Consider the following 25,226-nt stretch of genomic DNA (forward strand, 5'->3'; position numbering starts at 1 on the left):
ACGCTTTGTGTAGGTATATTAGGCACGTTCTTTGTATTCGGCCTGGGATGGTTACTACGTAACTTTCCCCGCGCGCGTTTATCGGAGGCTATGACACGAAAGGCTAACGATGCAGGAACCCGGTGGGGGCGGTGCCCCTGACGAATGATTGTGGTCGATCTAATTATGGTCAAGTGAAACGTCCACCCCCCCCCCGGAGTCCTATCTCCGCTGCTCACCAATGTCAACGTCAACTATGTCGATCTTGTCTGCACTCGGAAGGCAACAAGGTGGTTCAATATCCTCGCCTACCGCATGCTTACCTGCTAGACCATAGCTGCACCTTCCCGAGAGTGGAAGAAGTGAATGAGATGGTCACGTCGAATTACCAACCTACTTGGATCACTCAATACACAGCATGCGTTGTTTGGACTTGCCTGAAACTTGGAGAGAGTTTCGAGTCGATCATAAAACCGGTACACTGGACTGGATCCGATTTCAGGATTGTTTGATGAGCGCGCATGATGGTCATTGGTATGACTAGAGTTAGAATCTCGACACGATCCCTCAAACTTACAAGCACTCATCATACGAGCCGACCTATTGGGTTGTACGCCCTCCACCAGCGGATGTACTAAACCTTCGAAATTCGTCGGGGGTTATTCAGGCCGAACCTGTAAGCTATAATTAACAATGAGCCTGATCAGGCTTAGGCTGGCCGTGGCGCCACACATGTGCGAATCCAAGTTGCTAAAGAGATGTGGATGCGCCTTTTTCAAATGTTGGAAAAATCCCATGTCTCACGACTTGTAGATCAATCCAAACTTCAGGCATCCTATCACCCGAAACAATAAGAGCCAGAAGGCAAAATTCTGCACGGTGTCTGACTGGGCGTGTCTCAATCTCCTATTGCTATTGACCTCCCAAAGAAGGAAGGCGGTCGTTGCCATTTAATGTCATTCGGATCCCAGGGATGTGATGAGGCGATGATTATGTCCATTACCGAGTTCCGAGTCCGAATCGACTGGGCATGCTGCAAAGAAGAACTCGGTTGTACATGCAATTGCACTCGCAAGTTTGTGTTGGCGCGTTTCAACATGTGGACAAGTGGCGTATTACGTGATGCCGGTGCTGCTGCATTTATTCTAGTTCACGCTTATATCCGCTTCCGATCAATCACCTTGGGGAACTGCCAGTGAGGCGCAAGGGATCATAGCGGTGAGCAGTGAGCACTGAGCGCTTGACAGTAGTTAAGTAGCCTTGGCAGTGAATTGTCAAAGCTAAGCCTCTTGCGCAACTACCAATCTTTCCTCACAGGAGGAAGACAGGTGTTCCTCAATACTATGCTACCAAATCCAGCTAGTACGAGTCTTTGGATGCTCCTGGCAGCAGCTACTAGCTGCTGCCAGTGGTAACCTTCTCGAGAAATATCGCTTCTCCAACTAGCCAGTAATACCGCACGCTAGTGTCCAAATGGGGTTTGCTAGTCCGAAGCTGGGGTCCACTTAAGACAACCATGCACACCATGGATGGGGCATTGCACACTCTCCTTTAGGTGAGATACGCTAACCCTCCTGTTCACGACGTTACGCTCTCTGCTCTATATGGCTACGACTTTGAAAAGGGAACTCCAGGATATCATTCAATACCGTAATGCCTACTTTCTTGCATTCTCAGCGACCACGGGATACGTCTGCTTTGGTTGGGACATCGGTCTAATAGGCGGCGTGATCGCATTGCCATCATTTGAAGAATATTTCGGTCTACTATCGGAATCAGCCTCTGCACGCGCCAACTTGAGCGCGAATATAGTTTCGGTTCTGCAAGCAGGCGGATTGTGAGTGCAGTTCAGTTTCCCGCTTACCACAATTAGACTCATATATTTAGCTTCGGGGCGTTATTTTCGAGTTACTTTGGAAGTAGATTTGGGAGAAAGCCTGTTCTATTAGCTTCGGCAGTCATCTACCTCATTGGGAGCATCATCCAGTCAACAGCTGGAATTGGATCGTCCCCGGCTGTCGGATTGCAAGTTTTGTATTTCTCCCGTTTCTTGGGTGGCATGGGAGTGGGTTTGATGTCAGCTATGGTGCCAACGTACGTATCCGAATGTGCCCCGAGAGCCATACGTGGTCGATGCACCGGCTGCATCGAGGTTGCTGTGGGACTTGGAAATATGCTGGCTTGTGGGTGTCACTTCCAGACCTGTGACAATTTACCTGATCGATAGTGTATAGTTTGGGTCAACTACAGCGTTTCTCTCAATATCTCACCAGGACAGATGCAGTGGCGGTTGCCCTTTATCGCCCAGATTATACCTGGGGCACTCTTCCTGTTTTTTATGCTTTTCCAACCCGAGTCTCCCCGTTGGCTTGTAGAACGCGGCAACTACGAGGAAGCGGCTGCAGCCCTCGCATATATTGCAAGGAAGGATCAGGATGATGATGCTGTCGTGCTGACTCTCAATGAGATTCGCGCCGATTTCATCGGGAAGCACAAACTGCCGTTGCTCACACAATTCCGCAAGATGGGAGAGTCGAAAATCATATTTCTGCGCTGCATCATCCCATCTCTCGCCACATTCTTCCAGCAGTGGTCTGGGACGAACGCAATTAATTACTATGCCCCTGAAATATTTGCCGGCCTCGGTATCTCATCTACTTCTTCAACGCTATTTGCTACTGGCATATATGGTGTCGTCAAATTCGTCGTGACATTGATAACTCTTGCTTTCGTCATCGAAAGTTGGGGTCGGAAGAGGACCCTGATTTATGGTGGTCTGGCGCAGGGCACAATGATGCTATGGATTGGCGGGTACTCTGGCGCTCACCCCAACCAGGGCATTGTGCCAGGGACGTACGTTTCCATCGTCGCCATATATCTCTTCGGTGTCTTCTTCTCCTTAGGCTGGGGTTTTACTCCCCTTGTCCTTGGCTCTGAAGTTGCCCCAGGCCATCTCCGTACGGCCGCCATGTCCCTCGCAACTGCGGTTACCTGGCTGTTCACCTACGTCATCGCCCAAATCACGCCTATTATGCTGGACCACATAACCTACGGGACTTATCTCGTGTTCGGCGTTGCTTCATTTATAATGGCAGCGTGGGTATATGTCTTCATACCCGAGACGACTGGGTATCCACTGGAAGACATCAAATATCTGTTCGAGAAGGACATCATTATTCGCTCGTTGGAAGATGCGCCTGGGGGCAGGATCTTTATTGGGAAGCGCCGTGCTGTCCTCGTGGAGGAGCTTAGAGCCATCGATACCCTTCCGACGAATAGTCCCAAGGATATTTCGGATGAGTTGAGGTTGGAGGGAGTATCCCCGCAGAGTCATTCCCTTCGGAATTCAAGTTCACAAAAGTGGGAAGATCCTCTTATCATATGAACGCAGTGCATTGATATTGCGGCAGTTAGATGAGTCTGTGTATGTACCTTGTTTTTTATTACACACCTGTAGGATGAAGAACTAGCTTATGTATTGTATTGGTTATCTAGCTTGACTTGCCACCTTTCGGATTAGAACTTCCAAGCTTCTCAAGAGTTACTTGCAGTCGTCAGGAAGACGTCGAGTCCCTTAGTTCATCCTTAACATGACTTTTTTGACTTTGTGTAAAATAAGGAGAAATAAGTAGGTCCTCGTCCTTAGGACAAGGTGTTTGATCACTCAAGGCAGTTAAGAGCAGGCAAAAGTCACTATTAGCATCGGGGAGTACGCTTCACATCGGGGCATTCACGCACTCGGAGATGCAAAACGGGACATTGGGGGTCCCTTAGACTAGAAAGTAGTGTCTTATAAAGAGTACAACTCTGCAAAGGATATAAATTGGAATCAAAAAAAAAAAAGAAGCAACCTGCGAACGACAAACAAAAAAGACGCAAAGAAAGAAACACATCAAACAGAAAATTAGTAAATGAAAAGAAGAGACAAAAAATGAAGCATAGGTAGGATAAGATAGTTGTCTGCGAGCACAAGGCAACTGCACGGGCAACCCCCCGGGTACTGTATACAAAATAGGTAGGAATAATAATTGGGTTGGAGGTCATAGAAGTGGTGGAAGCGGTAGAGGAGGTGGGGAGCTTTCAGTCAAATTCGAAAGCCTAAAGTGCTGTAAGCAAGGTTGTGGGTGCACGGGAAGATCTTGGAAATCGACGAGATGAGGAGATGATATTTGCAGTGAGATAAGTGTACTCGGACAAGTTACATGATGAAGTGTTGGAGAAACTGCTCGATACGAGAAAAAATGATATTTACGCGGCAATCTATGTAGGATAGATAATTTTCGAGGGCCGGGAACTAGCAAATGCATTATCACCACTGAATGGGAGGGGATACGTTCTGGAAGTTGTGGAGACATGAGTCGGACGCATGTACACGATGCAGTCGAGGAAGGCAGGTATGACAGTAGGGAGAATGGAATGGTGATAACGAACGGCCTCGTATCTTGGGTGTCTATGGAACAAGGTACTAGGTCAGCGTCGTAAAGCAGCATAAAAACGCACGATACACGCACCTCTGCAGCTTAGAAAAAAATACTCACAATCCCTCAACCGTGCTCAACACCATCAACCTCTAGGATAGTCAGATTCGAGCATTGGGATACATTCTAGAAGCTTTGAAGACAGGAGTCAGACGTGAGGTCATGAAGACCGCATATTGGCAGTCGCAGTTTTCCCCGATAAACGGCGGACGGTTACAGCCTCGGACGACAAGACGCTTCGTCTGTGGGACTTGGAGGCAGGTGTTGTGTTGAAGAAGATTAGGGAGCATCGCAATGAGGTGTGGAGATTGGCTGTCTCACGAGATGGGCAATTCATAGTAAATTCATAGTAGTAAGCGGTTATAGAGATGGACAGGTCATCGTCTGGCACAGAGAAACTGGAGAATCACTAACCCAACTCATCAAAGCCCAATCCGGTAAGATCTACTCGCTGTATTTTTCTCCCGATGGAACAGTGCCGGCCACAGGTTCATATGACGGAACGACGAAGCTATGGAACACCGAAACTTGGGAGCAACAAGGAGATCCAATGACATTTGGCTTTACCATGCCCGTACTACTTCATGGTTTCACTCACGAAGACGCAGCCATCTGCGTCGACGAAGGCGGCCACCACGAAATCAATTCTGAAACTAGTGCCGCGTCGAGAACAAACATCAACTAGGAAGTGATTAGTCTTGTAAATAATGTACGCACATACATAGATTTTTCAAAACATACCTTTTGAGCGCAGCATTGCGACTATGCTCAACGTGCGGATGCCAGAGAAGCCAGAGGGTACATTTGGGAGTGGCTAGGTGCCGAAGCGTAACACAGCGGGGGTTTTAACATTTTACCACATTTTGCCACTAATGAAATTACATTCGAAATGCAATCTAGAGCGCTCTAGAGCGTTCCAGGCCAGGTCTATGTCTGCTTTTGAGTGAAATTTTGCAATGTCCAAACCTCCGATGTGTAAGTATCAGCAGACTCAGCGCCAAACAAATTACCATATGAGAAGCAGTGGTACGGATCTCAGAACTCCAACCCGTACCTGGCAGTACCCGTGCAGTTGCCTATCTGAGTCATCTACATTTGATTCTGTCTCTGATGCTGTCGAGCTCAGAAAAATTGGGTTTTAAACTGTCGCAAAATAGGGGCTATTCTTCAACAGCTTATCGTCGGATATTTGCTCTTTCTGACGATAATCCACCATTAGAAATTTGCATCAATGTCCGGTGCAAGAAGTTCTTCAGGACTTAGTGCACGGAATCTGGACTTCAAGGCATTGACTTCATTTTCGGAATTGTCATGGTCTGACAACGGAGTGCTTCGCCTGGGTCTTTTCGAGCGCGGTGAGAGTTATTAAATTTTCAGGGTCGAATTTGATATATTTCTCATTGTGAATGCCAGAATCATCATCTCAAAGGTGTCGATTGTGCTGTAGGTGCTATTTTAATGACCGGCCAAATTTCGGGGTTTGAGTGACCACAAGGACTGTTATTGGGAGCTCAAATGAAGTTTTATTCGGCTTCAAATAGTCTAATTATGCGTAAGGCATGGTTACCACAAGGTCTTTCGAAAAGTTGTGGCGAAGCTAACCATAGTTGTCGACTTTGCGTGTCCGGACAGTCCGCAACTCAGGTAGTAATACCGCGCACAGCTAGTGTCCAAATGGGGTTCGCTAAGCTCGCATCCCCTTAAGACAACCATTCACCTTCCTGTTCACGACATTACGCTCTCTGCTCTATATGGCTGCAACTGTGAAAAGGGAACTCCAGGATATCATTCAGTACCGCAATGCCTACTTTCTTGCATTCTCAGCGACCACGGGATACGTCTGCTTTGGTTGGGAGATTGGTCTAATAGGCGGTGTGATCGCATTGCCATCGTTCCAAGAATATTTTGGTTTGCTATCGGAATCAGCCTCTGCACGTGCTAGCACGAGCGCGAATATAGTTTCGGTCCTGCAAGGGGGTGGATTGTGAGTGCAGTTCAGTTTCCCGCTTACCACAATTAGACTCATATATTTAGCTTCGGGGCGTTATTTTCGAGTTACTTTGGAAGTAGATTTGGGAGAAAGCCTGTTCTATTAGCTTCGGCAGTCATCTACCTCATTGGAAGCATCATCCAGTCAACAGCTGGAATTGGATCGTCCCCGGCTGTCGCATTGAAAGTTTTGTATTTCTCACGTTTCTTCGGGGGCATGGGAGTGGGTTTGATGTCAGCTTTGGTGCCAACGTACGTATCCGAATGTGCCCCGAGAGCCATACGTGGTCGATGCACCGGCTGCATCGAGGTTGCCGTGGGACTTGGAAATATGCTGGCTTGTGGGTGTCACTTCCAGACCTGTGACAATTTACCTGATCGATAGTGTATAGTTTGGGTCAACTACAGCGTTTCTCTCAATATCTCACCAGGACAGATGCAGTGGCGGTTGCCCTTTATCGCCCAGATTATACCTGGGGCACTCTTGCTGTTTTTTATGCTTTTCCAACCCGAGTCTCCCCGTTGGCTTGTGGAACACGGCCGCTACGAGGAAGCGGCCGCAGCCCTCGCATATATTGCGAGGAAGGATCAGGATGATGATGCCGTCGTGCTGACTCTCAGCGAGATTCGCGCTGATTTCATCGGGAAGCACAGACTGCCGCTGCTCACACAATTCCGCAAGATGGGAGAGTCGAAAATCATATTTCTGCGCTGCATCATCCCATCTCTCGCCACATTCTTCCAGCAGTGGTCTGGCACGAACGCAATTAATTACTATGCCCCTGAAATATTTGCCGGACTCGGTTTCTCATCTATTTCTTCAACGCTATTTGCTACTGGCATATATGGTGTCGTCAAATTCATCATGACATTGATAACTCTTGCCTTCATCATCGAAAGTTGGGGTAGGAAGAGGTCCCTGATTTATGGTGGTTTGGCGCAGGGCACAATGATGCTATGGATTGGCGGGTACTCTGGCGCTCACCCCAACCAGGGCATTGTGCCAGGGACGTACGTTTCCATCGTCGCCATATATCTCTTTGGCGTCTTCTTCTGCATAGGCTGGGGTTTTACTCCCCTTGTCCTTGGCTCTGAAGTTGCCCCAGGCCATCTCCGTACGGCCGCCATGTCCCTCGCAACTGCGGTTACCTGGCTATTCACCTACGTCATCGCCCAAATCACGCCCATCATGCTGGACCGCATAACCTATGGGACTTATCTCGTGTTCGGCGTTGCTTCATTTATAATGGCAGCATGGGTATATGTCTTCATACCCGAGACGACTGGGTATCCACTGGAAGACATCAAATATCTGTTCGAGAAGGATATCATTGTTCGCTCGTTGGAAGATGCGCCTGGGGGCAGGATCTTTATTGGGAAGCGCCGTGCTGTCCCCGTGGAGAAGCTTAAAGCCATCGATGCCCCTCTGACGAATAGTCGCAAGGATATTTCGGAGGAGGTGAGGTTGGAGGAAGCGCCAGCGCAGGGTCATACCCTTCCGAATTCAAAGTGGGAAAATCCTCTTATCATATGAATGCAGCGCGTTGCGGCAGTTAAAAGTCTGTGTATGTACCTTATTTTTTTTCCAATTTGTGTCCTTTCAGAACAGGCTCTATGTAGGGAATTACGATCTATTCTAAGGGCCTCCGGTGCCCTGTTCGTACCTCTGACTCAGCGAATATGTACCTTGTTGATTGTTGCACCTGTAGGATGAAGAACTAGCTTATATATTGCATTGGTGATCTAGCTTGACTTGCGCCTCGTACACGATCCGACATCCTTCCTCCAAAGTTGTCCATACGAGAACGGTCAGAGGTCGCTCTATCGAAGCTTGCGGAATTCGTTGGCATTCCATCTATTGCCCAGAGGGATCCTTGTTCTCCCCTTTCGTTTTCATGTGTAGAAACCGATGTTACGAAAAGCCATTTCGGAATGGAACTTCCAAGCTTTCAAGAGTTACTTGCATCTCTACACGAACATGTCTTCTCTTTCATCAGAGTTGTTTGAAGCACTTAAGGTAGATCTCTCTCCTATCATCGATTGTTTCCTTCTAACGGCTTCATACAAGACCTCCACACATCACAAATATTAGTTTGTGTTTCGTTTTGTCGTTACGTTGTGCATACATGTGATCAAAGATTATGTAGTTTGTATTTAATATTAGTTACAACAAGCATCGAATCATAGACGAAGTAGATTCACCGGCAGACGTGTTCGATGCTTGTAACACCAGAGATCGAGGAAGGACTTCCAATGTAATTAGTAGCCGATAAAACAATCAAAAATCCCCTATGCCTTGCTAGCAACCAGAGCCGCTCGATGCGCCTGTTTGCAGGCAGGCTTTCCATTCAGATGCCTCTTCAAAGCATCAGGGCGAGTGAACGGGTGTCGGCAACCCAAGCATGAATATTCAGGAGCACGATGTCTAAGACACTGCCGGTGACGTGCAAGGTCGGTAGCACTGTAACAGACCTGCCTGCAGCCGTCAAGTAAGCAGGGAAATAATGTCTGTTTGGGTCCATCGGGACTCCTTCCTTTGACAGATGCCAATGGCTCATATTCAGAATCATCGGTTCCATAAGTGGGCGTGAAAGTACCGGACGAGAAATATGGCTTGCGAGTTGTAGCTTTCTGCTCGTCTCTGAGGTATTTTCGCCTTTTGGTGCTACCCCCGGGCGGAGCTGATGCATTCCGTCTTTTTTTTGTAATCACAGTCCGGGTGCCCAAAACCCTGACATTCGAAGAAGTTGGAGTACATGGAGGGGGACTGTTGATATTATCATAACCGTCATCGCTTTCTACGTCGGGGATAGAAGAGGCATAGCCATCCTCTGAACCGTCGGACCATGACACGGAACTAAGAGAAGCCGAAGCCGAATGCGTTGGTGAATCCTGTGTGACGCCATGCGGCTGCCATGACATTGTACCATCTGTTGAGTAACCACAGTCATCCATCTCGTCGTCGGCATCAGATGGATGATCGTCGCACTGGGTAACAATTGGTCCGTCGGAAGCTGTGCTATTACCGACATGGCTATACAAGGATATAGACGGTGATTGTGGCGCTGGAAAATCCTCACAGTCCAGAGACAGGGGGTAGGAGCGCAGGGAGTTAACTTCACTTGGTCTTACAGACACAGCACCACGTCTCTCTTCGTAAGACGAACGACGAAGGCGATAGCCAAGGTCTGTCCCATGTTATTCCCATATCAGAAGGTGAACTTTCCATGACACCAGCGAGGTAACGAGGTCGTTTCTGACAAAAATCCTGAGTATGTGGGCAATTACGTGAATCCCAGGCACGAGCCACGGCATCGTAAAGCTGCAAAATATAAGGACATCATTCAAACACAGATCATCCAGCTTACATTGTCCGGGGGCTTAAATGATGCTAGCTCTTCATCCATGGTAGTAACGTCAAAGTGGTTCTCCAAAGTGTAATTGTAACCAATGTTACAGTCGAATGCGGTCACCAGACACGCCGATGCGAATGGGATCATCGTGAACGAGGAGAGCTGTTTGGATATTGCAGAAATGCGCGTTGGAGCAAGGTGAACGACGTGCCTTTATACGTCAGTCTGGATCATCTGCGATCATGTAAAGCACTTTGTTATTCGCAACAAAGCATCCAATCGATGTGTCTAGGTATAATTGTATTTGATTTCCCAGTACGGCCGTAGCATGTGAGCGACAGCATTGGAGGACGCCAAGCATGACTTACAATCATCGTTTCAAGCCTTTCACTGATCCTGGCACGGAAGCATGAGAAGCATTGGTAGCGCAGAGATATCCACCGCGGCCCATGGCCAATCGAACAAAGGAAGCCACAAAAAAGGTTGCAAAAAGATCCCTTTCAAATGTGGGAAAAAGTTGGAGCGAAGCTGATCAAGAATGTACTCTTCATACTCATCTACCATGTGTGACGCTTGCATTGTTCAGATCCACCGACAATCCGGCGTCCACTGGAGATAGTCTGGAGTCCTGAACAGATGACTATGTTATGGATAGGAATACGTTCGATGGTAAGAGAAGTCCAGGAGTTGGAGGAAATAGTAAGTAACGTCGCTCGCTCTGAAAGAACACGACATATTGAGAGCCTCTGCGCCTGATCCAACGGCTGGCCAATAACTCGTATCATACCGCGCAATGCATGTCTCATTGAGGCTCCCGACTCTATTTGCGACCCTCGGGGCTTGGTTTTGAAATCGTGCATGTAGTAACGAAGCACTGACTCACCCTCACTATCGGGGAGTCATGCATCATTAGCAAGTAGTTTCATACCGCAGTTCGTCTGGGGAAGAATAGATGGCCCTTGTCCCGAGTTGCGTAAATTCATCCTCCTTCATATGTGAGAGGGCAGCTGGGCGGTAAGCGCGAGAAGCTATGTAGTCGGTGTTACAGTGAGTTGAAAAATGCCATGTGACCCGTTAAGATATCGCATACTCACGAACTTGAAAATCAATGCTGTGACTGCTTCCCTGGGATCCTTGACGCGACCGACATCTAGCCAAGCGCATTCGTTCAGCACACTGATGGTCACCACACAACTAGAAAATTCATCCTGAATAATAGTACTGATTCCTGGATACATCACTTCGGTCACTCACCACTGTTTGGTTATTTTGAGATAGCCTGAGTTAGCATGCTTTGCACATTTTTGACCACGAATTAGGCTGCATCAGCTGTGATAGTACCAGCTCTGAGTACTCCAGAATAAGTTAGCAACACCACTAGGACAAAGATACGTGCGTACTTGCTTCCCGCTGATGAGTTTGAACTATATATATGATGCTTCATCACGGTTCTATATATTTTGCTGAGCGGCGCGCTCAGTGCCGAGCCTTGTGAGAACGCAATTGGCCGAAGCTTGCCAAATGCCCTCGTTACGTTTCGCTACCACCCGATGGTCCGTGCGCAATCAGCCCAATATAAAACTCAACCACTCATAGATCTAATTCCTCATACTTACCTTGATGGCACGGGCCTCTTCATGTCTCAGGTTCTTGGGCTGTAGGGACCTTTCATAGCACGGCGACCCTGTCCTCAGAGGGTACCTGCAGTTTGTGTGAGCTTCGGCTCATGCACTGTCTCAATATTTTCCTGTCCCACCACGGCCACTCTGGCTGGGTGGGCCTTATTTTTTGCTGGTTTGATGTCCTAACCCTAACCCTAGTGTGTGTGGTCGGAAATGGAAAACTGCCAATGAATCCATGATCAGTCCATCGTGATACGATTTGATCGTGTCCAGCTGCTTGCACATATGAACAGATGCTCTCGAGCAGCATCGTTTATAACCTGGTAGAAACTTTAGCCCGTTAGACGATTGTATTTTTACTAAACATGCACATCAATATGATTCTTCAGTCCAACTAGGAGTAGATTCATGGTTACAAGTCGACTAGATATTCTGCCATCCTACTTTAGGGTCTCAGTGAGTATTCTCGACTGATGATCGATATCGATCACGCCGCCGCCGGTCTAACATGCAAGCCTAGACATATTGCCTCTAGACATGATCTAGGAACACAAACCTAAATATCCTGAAGAACAATCAGCCCGAGACCAATGTAGTCACGGTATCAAGCTCGGTGATCGCCTCTGTTTTTCAAACAGCCAGCGAGCGCAAAATGATGGAATCCATGCGGTGCGAGCGTTAATTGCTCCTGTCAACCTTATGCTCATTGATAACCGTCGTACAGGCGGGGCCAGTGCGCTTGTTTGGCATGTTGTTCTGGACTAGCTCAAAAAATGACATTGTGGTTGACGCTAGACAGTTGTGGTAAGCTGATAAAGGTCTATCTGAAAAAAACAATTCACTCAACGGCGTTTCAGCCCTCTTCATGAACCCATGTGCAAGGAACATGCCGTGACCGAGCGCAAATGAGGCGTGATTACAGAGCATCTCTTCTACGGAAAAGTTCAGGTTAATTTCGCAGCCTAAAACCCCGGTCAGGAACAACGACCTACACCCAAGTTAATCGTTATCTCCTGAACTTCTCACTGTTCTCACTAGTACTGTTTTGTTTTCAATTTAGGAAAATAATTATCTCTGCGGCGATCAGGATCGCTGCATTATGATCCACCATCCTTACGATCCTTCGAGCTTAGGGTTCTTTACACTTCGCGATATGCCGCTGTACCAACGATGGGCGTGAGTGCGCTCCAGGTGTGTGGAGAAAGCGCACAATTGTCACAGATGGCCTTGGCAATAAATTGGTAACGTCCGGTAGCGCACGTATGGGGGATTCACGTGAAAATCTTCAATTGATCCGAGTCGTCTTCTTCGTGTCGGTGGTTCCCTCATTTCTGCTCTCACATTCGCCGGCATCTCCTATCTCCAGGGGCGGAAGCATTTGTGCCCCATTGCAACGTTGGAGCTTCGTGACATACCAGTTCAGTCTGATAAGTGATGTAAGCACTATTATTATCCTTCGGTGTGAAAAGATCTAGTGAGTGCCAGGAACACTCACTATGGCACACTAACGGCACCGATAATCCAAAACATAGGGCGCTTTTACACAGATAACTCTGATCGCAGGCTTGAGGTTGACTCGGAGACCAGCCTCAGGTGGTATTCCTTCCCCGGAGAGCCCGGACTGAGCGATGGTAGTATTCGCAGCAACGAATCAACGCCCTTAATCAAAGTTTATTATCGCTACTGAGTGAGCTGCCATCTCAGGTTTGGGCTGCGCCCCTGAATGCCGCTGGTTATGGGCTACATTTTCCGAGTCAATTCTGGCTTGCGCCTCGCACGGCTGACTTGGCTTGTCAGCATGATGTCCCAAGTTCGTACTGACTCAGGCTGATGACAGGCTGACTCAACTTGCCCGCTTACTAGTATTCCTGTTTGGAATCTGGGTTTTCTAAGCACCGGGGTTCTACCATCAGCGGAACGGTGACCATAGCTCAGGTCGAATATTCTTATTATGGAGGCTGTACCTTCTCTTGCAAAAAGCCACAATACTTATGAACGACCCCCCACGGCGGCACTATTTTTAAATCCCGATCCAGCGCTAATTGGAGGTTGACACAGCGTCCCACAGCGTGCACAGCAACGTCGGCGGATGGCAGCCAAACCATCGATCCTCCTCGTGTTGTACGTCCGAAATAACAATGCACACCACATGCGGTGCACCGAGCACGTCTAGAATACTAGAATGCAGAAACGCGATATGAATGAGTATCACCCTTGAAGGGCGCGTGGCCAACTCTCGCAAGGCACGTTTCAGGGCGGGTTCCATTAAACACCCGCATACTGAGAATTACACATCGTCACCGCTGGTGGTTGCGAGGAGGCCAAAATATCCATACTAGTTTTAGGGAATCAGAATGATTTCTTGATGAGGCGTAACAATGGTACAATGATATCATTCTGTTCGTGTAACTTGTCCCACTTTGCTCGTCCTGTGCAACCATCATCCTCGATAGCCGCCGGGGATCGAAGGCCTACTCATTAATTACGGCAAGGTCCGCGTGTAGGATAACCCCAGGTACGCGAGAGAATGGAGGGAATGCTTCGTTCGTCGATCCTACCACTTGTAGGGGACGTGGTCGCACTGCCTCACAAAGCATGGTGGGATGTATCAGATCGTACCTCGGAAATTGGGTCGCGTGATGCTGCATACACGCTACAAAGAAATTCCTATTTCCAGTGATATTGTGTCGACCTGATAATATGTTCTCTGATGTTCTCGCGATCGTTGATGAAAAAGGCGGTGCATCAATACTTCTTGATCAAGGTATCCCAAACTGCCGGAATTTCATTAAACAATCCCAGGCTTCTTGGTTGGGTTATAGAACGGGGCTGTGTGTAACGTGCAGCCGGGCCAGATATGTCAATGCCGCAGGCAGTATTCGCTAGTCCTCCATTCCAACGACCGTGCACGTTCGCCTCGTCGATCGGTAGTACCGTGAAAACCCACGACTATCGTGGCATCTGAGAGAGATTTATGCGTTTGAAACGACTTGTAACATTGTCTACCGCGGACTCTATAGATGTTTTGATATACCGCATCAAACGGTGCGGAAGAAGTATTCAGGAACGGTGGTCGAGAGCGAGCGCAACTTTCGCGGGTAGCTCGATCAATAATTGATGGAGGGATACACATAAAATCGATGCAAATTTGATGTGTGGCATTGTGACAGTGAGCACCATGTGGTCGCAATACGAAAAAGGAGTTTTGGAACAGGGATCGACAGGCAGAGTAACTTTGCGGTGCCATACTAGTGATAGTAGTGTGAGTCGGCGTCGGGTGACTGAGAAGGTCGTCCTGGGCCAGTGCGCTGCCAAGGTCTAGAATGACTTTCCCTGGGCTAGTGCGCTGCCAAGGTCTTCGGAGGAAGAACCCATGTAAGGACTAGTTGAAATAAATATTTCCAGCCATTGGAATTTCCCAACTGTTCCACTTTCACGGAAACCCCTAAGTCGCTACGAATGAAGCGTTCGCGATGGATGGCTAATAGACTTTGATTAGTATGAATACCGCGATATGTTAAGATCAAGGGGGATCCGATTGTATCGCCATGTTTCGGATTCTGAGATGCGGCAAGTAGTGGCATTTCGGCCGTGAAGATGTCGATAGTCGTAGTAACTTTTGATGTACGTAACGAGCATCAAAGAAAGATTTATTCAATGAACAAAGCGAAACAATGACATGTCCGAGTCCATGTCAAGTTGCACATGGTCAATTGTGCCTATTATGTAAATTTCGGGCGAATGGGAGGACGAACGGTCAAAGGAAGCTGGCCTTGAGACCGTGCGCCATCATGCGCCGACAAGATTGATTACCGACGGCGTCTATGAGTGCTTGTGATCGGCATTTTGAGGATGTCCACTTGGCAAGACGGAAGAATCAGGAGGAGATTTGAATGTAGGATGTAGAGAATGCGACGGCAACGCATCATGCCAGGATGGAGTGGAGGGAAGCGGAAGCAGAATGTGGAACAAACCAATCGGGAATAGCCGAGCCAAAAGATTGATGATTCGGATGGTGACATGATGCGGATTAAATGGATTGCGTGATGCGAGAATTCTGGAGGTGTACATTGAAGAAGGACCGCCCTTCTCGGTGTTGTAGGAGTCAGCGGACGCTTATCAGTTGGGCGAAACGTTGCCGACGCTTATCTACCCTGAATTGAACATTGTAGAATCTATGGAGAACAATAAATTCCAAATTATTACGGCATATATACAGTAATCTCGGCCGGATCCTTGCACGGTACATGGATGAAGCCGACCAGTAAAAGGACACTTTCGGCAAGATATTGCCTATATTTGGATAGTAATCCGGCCGAACATGCGGAGGTTAAAAAGACCAGGCACTGCTGATGCCAATAATAAATCTATTGGAACGGGCTAATTCTCACAAAACCTCTACCTCCCCTCTGACAAGCGTCTATATCTTTCTTATTCCTATCCTCATCCCTCTTCAACTTGTTATTATATTTTGCTGTCTTTTTGAACAAACAGTTAGCGTCTTTGCTGCACAGCAAATCGGTCATTCCGATCTAACAATTCTGTCTGGCTCACCACACAGCACCTTCACTACAGATGGCGCTACTTCGCTCGGAATCAAACCCATATCTCAACGAGCTCGATTATCACTCTAACAGTCCTTCAAACAAGCCTCTGAATCTACCTGCAAATTCTCCTTTTGAATCTTACGAGTTCGGTCATCTCTCTCCTCCATTCCCCCATACTCCGTCATACAATGGATCCTATCAGAACTCTCCCTACTCTGGTCAGTCAGAGCTGAGCTATGATCCAGATGGTCCAGAGAGTTTTGGTCTCTTTGATGGAGATGCGAGCAATGTCGCATCTCGCGATGAATATGACCCCTCCGAGTATGATCCACCAAATTCTGGTTTGCTCATGTTTCAAGGCGAATACATGCCTGACGTTGATCACAATTCACTTTCCGTGACTCGTGCATCTTTCGATAATCTCTCTCCAAATGTCTTCGATCATAGTTCTCCATCCAGCAACGGAGGAGGAGATGAGCCGCGTAGTCGTGCTTCTTCAGTCTCATCCAACCCACAAATTCCCACGTCGTCCCCACGTCTCGATATGGCTCATTCATTCGAAAATCTTCATTTTGAATCCCCCCATTGGCAGTCTCATAAACTCCCCGGAGATCGATCCATGTCACCCCCAAGAAAGCCCCAGTCCCCCCCCTCAACTTTTAATTCCTGATACCAGTCCAGCCACCCATTCATTATTCCCTCAGGAACCTCCAATGATCAACGCTCCAGACGGTGATGGTGGTTTTACTTCCAGCGGTCCCCAATTGCACATTGTTCCTGCTACACCAATAAGTGGCGGGGGAGCGGCTTCACAAGCGGTTCCTTTTCATTCTACCCTGAAATCTCTCCATCAAGGCAAGTTGACTCCGTGATGGATCTTGTTTATTTGGGAATCGCTAATTGCCTTTTATATTTTTGTTTGCGTCTTACGTCCGTACAGGATCAACCCAAAATGCGCCACAGCAACAGGCTGCGACCCCCCCTTGGGATCAGCAACAAATTCAGCATACCGAGGGATCTCAACTACTTGGGGTGTCACAACAAGGTGCACAGCAATTCTCGCACAGCCACTCTTCACATACACAGGGGCTGTCCACTCTCGGTCCCCATCCAGATCCTACAAATACCAGCTTCCTCTTCCCGGGTACCAACCCTCGCATTCGTAGTAAATCCGATACCTCATCTTCTTTACGTCCAACATTCTGGGACCCTTCTCTCATGACCCACGAGCAACTCAGAGCCATTAACAGTTCTGCTATCGACGACAACGGCACCGTCAATCTCAGTGACGTCCTTCCGCAGCACCAACAACAATCGCAGCATCCCTCCAGCGCAAGTGCAAACCAGACATCGTTCAACAACTCTTCTCATCCTCAGCAGTTCAACTTTGGGACTCCCAACGCTCAATCCAACATGAACTATCTCACTCCCGATGCCATAGCGGCCAACCTGCGCCGATCCAAATCTGACAGCGGCTCGCGCCCAACCCATAACCGCCTCTCACGTTCTGAAGACATCTCTCATTCCTCTCCTCTCTTATTCCCTCCCTCATCCCACACCGAACTCATCAACCGTCAGTATCTCTACCCCCAAGAGACCGTGCAATCCATTCGTATGCACAACCGTCGGGCATCGTCAGGCTCACGCGGTGGGGGTGACGGCAGCTGGAGTGGGTTATCATCTAACCGCGCAAGCCCGTATCCCAGTCCATCAGCCAGCCCACGTGTGCGATACGAGGATCTACCCAGCGTCTCCCTCGCTGGACGTCCTCCATCTATGCTTCGTCCAGACCCTGTCCAAACCATGGCGAGCCAGATCTCTGTCACAAAGCAAACTGTGACTAGTGAGCGCACGGCTGGCGCCAGCCACCGGCGCCGCAAGCAGGATGCCAACTTCCTGTGCCCAGTGCCTGGGTGTGGCAGCACGTTTACGAGGAGCTTCAATCTGAAAGGTAATTAAATTTCATATCGGCTCGTGCACTGATATTGACGTATCTATTTAAGGTCATATGCGTTCACACAACGAAGAGCGGCCATTCCAGTGCAAGTGGCCCGGATGCGGCAAAGGGTTCGCAAGGCAGCACGATTGCAAGCGACATGAACAGCTTCATTCGAATTATCGTCCTTTCACGTGCGAAGGCTGCAATAAGACCTTTGCGCGAATGGATGCCCTGAACAGACATTGTAAGTGCTGTGTCTTCAGCATGCATAATACATCGCTTATCGAATTTCCTGTAGTGCGTTCTGAGGGCGGTGCTGACTGTCAGAGAGTTCTCGATGCTGCAAAGCAAGAGCCTGATCGTGGTCCTGTACCCAAGACCGAGGAAAATGGGTGGACTAGCATGAGTGTTATGGTATAATGCTCTTCCATCCTCCCCATCTTGATACGCGGCAGCCCCTCTAATAACTGACTTGATCTGTCTAATCTACACTTCATACATTTCACGACCGCCTACTATATTCCTGGGACGCTTCTGCGGATTCTCCCTTGACCAAAGATTTTGTTATACTACCCTTTCGCCTTTTTGTCTTGTCATTTATCATGTTATTGATGCAACTTCGTATGCTAGTCATCGTACCTAAGTATCATTGTAGTGTGCCTTCCCCCGCTTCGCCATTATTATTCGTCCCCGTGATTCTCATCCTTGTAGCGTAGTCATCTTAGACACGGCGGACGTCGGTCTGATCATCATGTCGTAGTATATTTATCCAATGGAACTAAAAATTCAACGATCGATCTTGCTCGAGCTCTTCTTCATTATGGCGATGAGTCTACCAGAGGGCTGTGACAAGCGGAACTAAATTCCATCTCGCCCGAAGCTCACGATTTTTCATTATAGTGACGTCTATCTGTGACAAGGCTGTACACACCCACTTGCCCAAGTCGACTAGCGTCAATCATGAGCACCGCCTCACCTAATCAAGTAGCCCGGCAAAGTTCAAAGTTCCAACGAATACCCTCGGCTTTTACACTGCCCCGACGAAGACGCTACTTGACTAAACGAACCTCGGGCTCAACATTCTTCGCCCCTTCTTCGCAAGATGGAAAACACGCCATCTGGAGCTGTGTGAGTGCCGTTGACTCGTTCCGGAACCGCAAACACGGAGAATCCGAAATAGCACAATACTTGGTTTGCACAGCCTGGGCGCATACGGGATCGTTTCGAGGCACGATCGCGATCCGTGTGGCGTCCTGGCCTACAGAGTCATTGTATTTGAGTGATTGACCATCCATACATCGCGGGACCACCCCGTCGCAGCATAATTCCCGCGGCGACTTGCGGGAGTGTGATGTCAGATTCCAAGGCTATGTCGATGAGTCGATTGTCCATGCGAGATGACTAGTAGTCTAAGACTCAGCCCCATGGTATGTCTGCCACAATCAAGATATTGGCTAGCTATAGGCAAACCGAGTTGGAGCGTCGGCAATCGTAATTACTTAATTGACTATTACAGCTGCGCCAATAATTTGATATATGCTTGTATCGTTGATCATAGCCTACAATGAACGCGCAGACTGTCAAACTCCAGGATCGACAAGATCTCTAATCGTGGCGGTCACTTGAAACTCTTAGACTGACGCCGCCGCAGTATCTGCTGTAGTAGCGTCCTATGGTACAGTTATGTCAGCTCAGTAGCTAATAGGCGACACTACGGGCGCTCCGCTCAGTCTTGTATGTCTTTGGCGAATGACATATCCAGGGCTTGCGTTTTTGACGTTTTTTTCTATGTATCCATTTTTGTCTTTTGAGAGTGACGTTTTGTTGCGCACACGACGATCCGTTTCGAAATTCGGGTGCTCTTCAACTGTAGTTGACGGGGTGGCGATGTGGGGGCTTAGAGATTCCTCGGGCACAGGAAGGACAAATTGATGGCGGCATTCTGCCGCAGCCATGACAGAGCCTAACGCTGCCGAACTGAGACCAGCACTCACCAATGTAGTCAGACATTGTGGGAGGTGGTACTTACTAACACATTCCCGAGATGACCTCGGTATATTACCCTGCTGGGATATAATCAAAGGTTGCGAGAGATTCCAAACCCGAGAAATATCGTTGGGGAAGAGATATGACATGAGAGTCTTTGCCCCTGAATAGTTCGGCAATTGAGCTCGAGTATCATGTCCTAGAATCTCGGAGTTAAATTTAGTCTTGTGCGACATTGATAAATGGGATTAACCGACAAAATGCCACCCTCAGAACTGGAGATAGACAACCTCGGAACAGTGTTTTCTCCAGAGTGTAGTCTCACATACGACGTTGGTCGACGAGGGGGGTTGTGAACACCTTGAGCAAAGATATCCGACATGAGAAAGTCTGGACTAGAGGGCTCCTAAGTGCTCCCGCAATGGTCGGTGACATCGGTTTTAGAGGTGATTTTCTGCGATGAGTGACAGCGTGCCAAAAGCAAATGTTGAAACTGACTAGCATGTAGAGGCTGATAAGCCATTCGGCGCTAGCGTGTAGCGAAAAACTGCAAGCCGTCCAATAGTTTTCGAAGGATTTTATCATTATGTAAATGATCTCAAAAACAACTGTTGCTGAAGCCGTAAAGCAAGCAACGGCATATTGTCGTCATTCTACTGACGTCGGGCGTAGCGATGACAAAGTTAGAAGGCCGCATTCTCGACGCGTTGATTTGATGTGCACAATGGTCAATCTTGACCGCTGTGGCCCCGACCTACGGAGGCACCGACTTATCAAACGGTTTGACGTTGAATATGATCAGATAAGCCCTTTATCCGCTAAGCTCCAGCATCATGACACTGTGGGTCATGGCGTCTTCGAGCTAATCCGTATCATGAAAGCGAAGGTGCCGGAGCCCCTGCCTGTCTCTGGCTAGGCTGCGAATGAACTATGAGTTATTAATGCTTATGTTGGGAATGTGCTCAGATAGCTTGAGTGACTTAAGCGGTACTAAAATCAGTCTCATCAAAGAAATGATGAGGAATAGACTAAACCCTGACCTGTGCCTAGATATTGAACGATGTCATGTAAACTTATGTTGATTCCTTGCAGATCGCCAACCCTGTAGTTTGATAACTGTGGTCTAACCAACAAAAGGTCCGCGGGGCCTGTGTCCCGGAAAGGCTTGGCTGAGATGAGTTAGTACGTGATCATCTAATAACACACACGATCTCCGTATTTGACATATGCAACAACATAACATCACGGTCCCAATGAGGGACTAGCTGCAAGATCTGAAGTAGCGGCGGCTTTCGGTCAAGCACGGTGTTTGGATGACTGACAAGAGTCAATTACGAGATGATTTCGCGTCTGGTAGGTGAGTTGGGTGGGATAGTATGGCCGACTGGTCGCGCACGAACCATGCTTGAGTTCCAACTTCACGGAAATGGCAATTTGTACTGATGCGGCCCGGGCTATGTCAATGATGAGGACTAGTACTTATATCTTGGATTAAAGAAATAAGTTTCTAAGGGGCCCGGGGGCTAATCATAGTCACTCGGGAGCCGCATCTGTAACTCACCTTAGTATCTGCGACATGCATCAGCGCTCAGCGAGCTCATCTGACCAGAGCAGTCGACACTAATAGCATTCAAGCCAAGGCAAATTCGATTGCAATGATAACTGCCAGTGATAATTCAATATCAACCATATGCATGGAGTTGAAGGCCGCAGCTGGACGTCTGCACCTTCCACGAGCTTCCACGCTGTCAAACTTGGATATCAATGTTGGGCTATTGAGGGTTTAGAACAAGAAAATTAAAGCGGGGTGTTCCGATTCCTCACGAAGGTATCAACAACAATCGGAATTATTGAGAAGGACAACGGCCGACATAGGATCAAAATACTCCCTGCATATACCGTGACACGATCCATGACATGACATCCTATTCATCTTTGCACAACGGGAGCGCGTCTAGTTCCGCAATTTTGAATCAGGGTCACTTTCCTTCATTCAGTGTACCACAAGTACTAGTAGCAGGGACAACAACTTATCAGCCACCCATCTTCGCATCTTCATCAACTTCAAATTCAACAAATGGTCTACGAGCTTTCAAGGCTCCAGCTCATAAACATGCACATCATCTCCACTCTATCCCTCCTAGGGAGAAATCTACCCGAACTCTCATAATAGATCATATGTTATGGGTGCATGGCCGAACCCGATTTACCCAGGCCCGTGCTGAGCTCGGAATGACCGACCGAACAGGAGGTCCTTCTTCGCCTAACTACCGTTATCGTGAACGTCCGGAGTCCTATGAGGAAGATGACGAAGTTTCAAGTGACGGCGAGAATGTCGAAATGCTCAAAGCCAGAGAGGGTGGTCCGAACCATCCTCATAATGAGGATGAGGACAATCGTCGGCAGAAACAGGACTTGACCCTGGCAAGGACTCTAAGACTCCGTGCTATTGGTCTCGAGAAGGTCGTCACATCAATGCTCGACCAGCCTCCTACTGTGCACCCAATCCTCGATGACGATCTGAATACACCACCTACATCCCCACAGCGCCCAGAATCACTTCAGTCACCTCCGCGTGCGACATCCCACCCGCACACTCTTCCAAATGGCGTTCGTTTACGGTTAGCGTTGGGGACTGTCATCAATGACTTATTTGCGCGTCAAGCGCCTACTTCTCCATACCGACATCATCACCATCCTCCACCAATCATTCTCCCCAGCAATGGCTCAGATCAAGCGTCTTCAAACGGTCGAAGTCCAGATAACTCTCCTGCAATGCAGAAGGCGTCGCCAGCATCTGGGAGGGGCAGTAGCATGTCCTCTGGACAAGGAATTACTGGTAGCCTTCCTCCATATGTCGTCCTTCTTTCGCAGGTATCAGCTGCGGCACTTCCTCAGACATCTCTTTTACCCAGGGGTGACTTCCCTTCTCCAATGCAAGCACCACAAATGGTGCAGTCTCGTGTGAGTTCCCAATTCTGAAGTCAAAGTATCTATTATTGACGATACTATCTTAAAGAACCGAAGGTCAAAGTTCATGCCTAGTAGTCGTGTATACGCTATGTACATGCAAGGCGCCGACCCCTCCACCGCCAATTCACCCCCTAGCCTGCGGTGCCCTCGGCATCTTCATACTGCATGCGAAATCTGCGTCGAAGCCAAACATTCTGTCAAAGCACCAGGAGGGTCTGGTCGAGCACGCCCACCATCTGCTGCGATGGGCGCCAGAAGCTTTGGAGACTGGGAAGGAGGGCTAGGCGGTTCGGGTGGAGGTATGGGTGGCAGTGGAGGCGGTATTGCTGGCTGGCAAGATGGCCCCGGTGTTGGATCGGGCTTGGCTCAGCCGGGCGTGAATGGCAGCGTATTGCGCCGGAAGTCGAAGTGGTTCATGGCTGATTCTGAAGAGGAATACTCGGGTGCTGGCACTGGGAACACTCGGCTGTCAGAGTTCATTCCGCGCTTTTTGAGGCTTTCTGCCCTTGTCGCAACTGAGCTTGGAGAAGAGCTTGGCGATGATGAGTATGAAGGCGACTGGCAACGTGGTGCAGAGATGTCTGCCCAAATGTCACCTCGGCCCTCATCCCGAAGATCTCAAACCATCGAGGCGCCCTCTGCACCTCCTTTACGACCTTCGCGAGAATGGTACATGCTCCTCGCGGGCTTGCTCTCTCGTGCTACCCTGGAGGGTTATCTCACCGGAGGGTGGTGGGGTCTGGAGGCTGTTGAATGCCTTCTATCAGTTGGCTTGGGCATCACTGATGACGGGTTGGGTCATCGGGGTCAACTCGAACCACCGGACGACGCAGATTCTGCATTCGAATGGTTTGAACCAGACGACTTACCTGGTCTCAAAGAAGCGACGAGAATCATGTTTCCTGCGTTGCGAGCTGCGCGAAACGGGACGCCCATTCGAAGAGAGGGCGCCGAAGCTGAATTTGAAGCTGAAATGGACGAGCGGCTCAGAAGGGTGAGACCTTCGTCTTGGCGAAATATGCCACAAGATTGTTGACACTACCCTAGTTCTATACGATACCGTCTTTGACGCCAGATCTATCAACGCACATGGAGGATCTGGCATGGCACTACCCTGCTGAGCCTGTTGAAAGGGCAGCACTACGCTTTTGTGAAGCAATCGCAAAGTGGCGTGGTAAACCTGAACTCGAAACCGTGCGTCTTCTTTCGCGTATCTTGGAACGCTGTGGCTAATATCGTCTAGTACAAAAAGAAACCGCCAAAAGATATAGGAGCATCTAGTATGACCATTGAGACACTCGTACATTCCAATCCAACGAGTCCCACGATAGGAGGGTATCCAGTTCAGCCATCGAGGTCCCAAAGGCCTGCCATCGAGAAGTATTTCATCGTACCGCCCTCATACATAGGAAGGAGCAAGCGCAGGAGATCGCTTGATGTAGCCGAATCATCTAACAAGAGGGCCCATGGGTGATGGCGCGTCGGGCATGAACTTACAGCATTCTATCTCGTTCGCTTCATTCGTTTTGTGCTGTACAATGATAATACTTATTTGCAGCTTTGTTGTTTGTACAGTATATTGTTATTCCGTTGGTTATGGCTCAACTCGTTCTCAATGCGTACATGGGGTTACTTCACAGCTCCAATTCAGATGCCTCTACTTGCGCTCCATGATTATGCATCTTTTCGTGTCCGTGCTAACTGATGCTGGATGAACCACAATATACGTTACCGATCCACTCTGTTACTACGTTGAAGGATCCATCAGTTTGTTGGGTATGTAATGTCGTCCGAGTCGCTTTCTTCTTTTGTTCACTGTCGGTTGTTCTAGATTTTCAAGGCGTTCACATTTGAAGTTGGACGCCATTTCGTAACTGAGACACAGAACCCGAACGTCTTTTGTGGACGTGACTGTATTTCTCTGCATCTCTTTGACAGCGACTTCAGCCATATTTGTGTTCATGCTGGTTTCAGTTACCCCATCGTGCTTACTCTTTTTTTGCGTTCCCCTTCTTGGTCAAACCGTAGGTCAAGATCTAGATAGACAGATCTGCTGTATTTTCGTCATTCTCCTGCAGAATGAAGAAAACACAGCAGGTATCTATCTCCTGGCCTCCCTCGACTTCCTATCATTGAAATAAATTGATCTGTATCAGAGACTTGGTCCATTGGTTGAGACACGCAGAAATACGGTTTGTGAAGATCTTGTCGATGAATATTTGAATACCGCTTATACGAGATACTTTGCCAGAAGATGTTGGTCATCAAATAGGAGCTTCTCTGGCATGCCTTCAAGAGTTTACATAACCAGTTTTTCACCCAGTGTTGAGCCACCAGCTGATTTCTTGATCCGAACCTTC

The 25,226-nt window shown here is 48.4% G+C and overlaps 6 protein-coding genes across 6 annotated transcripts; 5 read left to right on the top strand and 1 right to left on the bottom strand.

The window, feature by feature from the left end:
* Positions 1-1,440: 1,440 nt before the first annotated feature.
* DFJ58DRAFT_788893 (general substrate transporter) lies at positions 1,441-3,377 on the top strand. Its single transcript, XM_041390178.1, has 5 exons — positions 1,441-1,497; positions 1,525-1,526; positions 1,548-1,816; positions 1,867-2,162; positions 2,214-3,377. Exons 3-5 carry the CDS (start codon positions 1,584-1,586, stop codon positions 3,362-3,364), a joined length of 1,680 nt encoding a protein of 559 aa, XP_041243831.1. The 5' UTR covers positions 1,441-1,497; positions 1,525-1,526; positions 1,548-1,583; the 3' UTR covers positions 3,365-3,377.
* Positions 3,378-5,997: 2,620 nt separating this feature from the next.
* DFJ58DRAFT_387317 (general substrate transporter) lies at positions 5,998-8,182 on the top strand. Its single transcript, XM_041380152.1, has 3 exons — positions 5,998-6,441; positions 6,492-6,787; positions 6,839-8,182. Exons 1-3 carry the CDS (start codon positions 6,209-6,211, stop codon positions 7,978-7,980), a joined length of 1,671 nt encoding a protein of 556 aa, XP_041243832.1. The 5' UTR covers positions 5,998-6,208; the 3' UTR covers positions 7,981-8,182.
* A 553-nt stretch (positions 8,183-8,735) lies between these two features.
* Positions 8,736-9,946, bottom strand: DFJ58DRAFT_728038 (uncharacterized protein; the record flags this gene model as incomplete). Its single annotated transcript, XM_041385545.1, has 3 exons — positions 8,736-9,634; positions 9,681-9,768; positions 9,815-9,946. 3 exons carry the CDS (start codon positions 9,944-9,946, stop codon positions 8,736-8,738), a joined length of 1,119 nt encoding a protein of 372 aa, XP_041243833.1.
* Positions 9,947-15,765: 5,819 nt separating this feature from the next.
* Positions 15,766-16,912, top strand: DFJ58DRAFT_387414 (uncharacterized protein). The gene has a single exon (XM_041380153.1). It carries the CDS (start codon positions 15,997-15,999, stop codon positions 16,636-16,638), a length of 642 nt encoding a protein of 213 aa, XP_041243834.1. The 5' UTR covers positions 15,766-15,996; the 3' UTR covers positions 16,639-16,912.
* Positions 16,913-17,771: 859 nt separating this feature from the next.
* On the top strand, positions 17,772-18,327 carry DFJ58DRAFT_660613 (uncharacterized protein; the record flags this gene model as incomplete). Its single annotated transcript, XM_041382160.1, has 3 exons — positions 17,772-17,919; positions 17,972-18,151; positions 18,206-18,327. 3 exons carry the CDS (start codon positions 17,772-17,774, stop codon positions 18,325-18,327), a joined length of 450 nt encoding a protein of 149 aa, XP_041243835.1.
* A 3,483-nt stretch (positions 18,328-21,810) lies between these two features.
* Positions 21,811-24,340, top strand: DFJ58DRAFT_841513 (uncharacterized protein; the record flags this gene model as incomplete). The annotated part of the gene is made up of 4 exons (XM_041392717.1): positions 21,811-22,857; positions 22,913-23,860; positions 23,914-24,060; positions 24,110-24,340. The coding sequence occupies 4 exons, from the start codon at positions 21,811-21,813 to the stop codon at positions 24,338-24,340; spliced, it is 2,373 nt and encodes a 790-aa protein (XP_041243836.1).
* Positions 24,341-25,226: the final 886 nt, after the last annotated feature.

The sequence above is a fragment of the Suillus subalutaceus genome (genome assembly GCF_016647625.1).
Source record: "Suillus subalutaceus strain FC151 chromosome Unknown DFJ58scaffold_54, whole genome shotgun sequence".
In the NCBI taxonomy this organism is placed as follows: domain Eukaryota; kingdom Fungi; phylum Basidiomycota; class Agaricomycetes; order Boletales; family Suillaceae; genus Suillus; species Suillus subalutaceus.

Coding starts and splice junctions, on each gene's coding strand:
- DFJ58DRAFT_788893 (XM_041390178.1), top strand. CDS start 1,584: ATGGCTACGACTTTGAAAAGGGAACTCCAGGATATCATTCAATACCGT. Junction 1,817..1,866: donor GTTCTGCAAGCAGGCGGATT/GTGAGTGCAGTT, acceptor TCATATATTTAG/CTTCGGGGCGTTATTTTCGA. Junction 2,163..2,213: donor ACTTGGAAATATGCTGGCTT/GTGGGTGTCACT, acceptor GATAGTGTATAG/TTTGGGTCAACTACAGCGTT.
- DFJ58DRAFT_387414 (XM_041380153.1), top strand. CDS start 15,997: ATGGCGCTACTTCGCTCGGAATCAAACCCATATCTCAACGAGCTCGAT.
- DFJ58DRAFT_387317 (XM_041380152.1), top strand. CDS start 6,209: ATGGCTGCAACTGTGAAAAGGGAACTCCAGGATATCATTCAGTACCGC. Junction 6,442..6,491: donor GTCCTGCAAGGGGGTGGATT/GTGAGTGCAGTT, acceptor TCATATATTTAG/CTTCGGGGCGTTATTTTCGA. Junction 6,788..6,838: donor ACTTGGAAATATGCTGGCTT/GTGGGTGTCACT, acceptor GATAGTGTATAG/TTTGGGTCAACTACAGCGTT.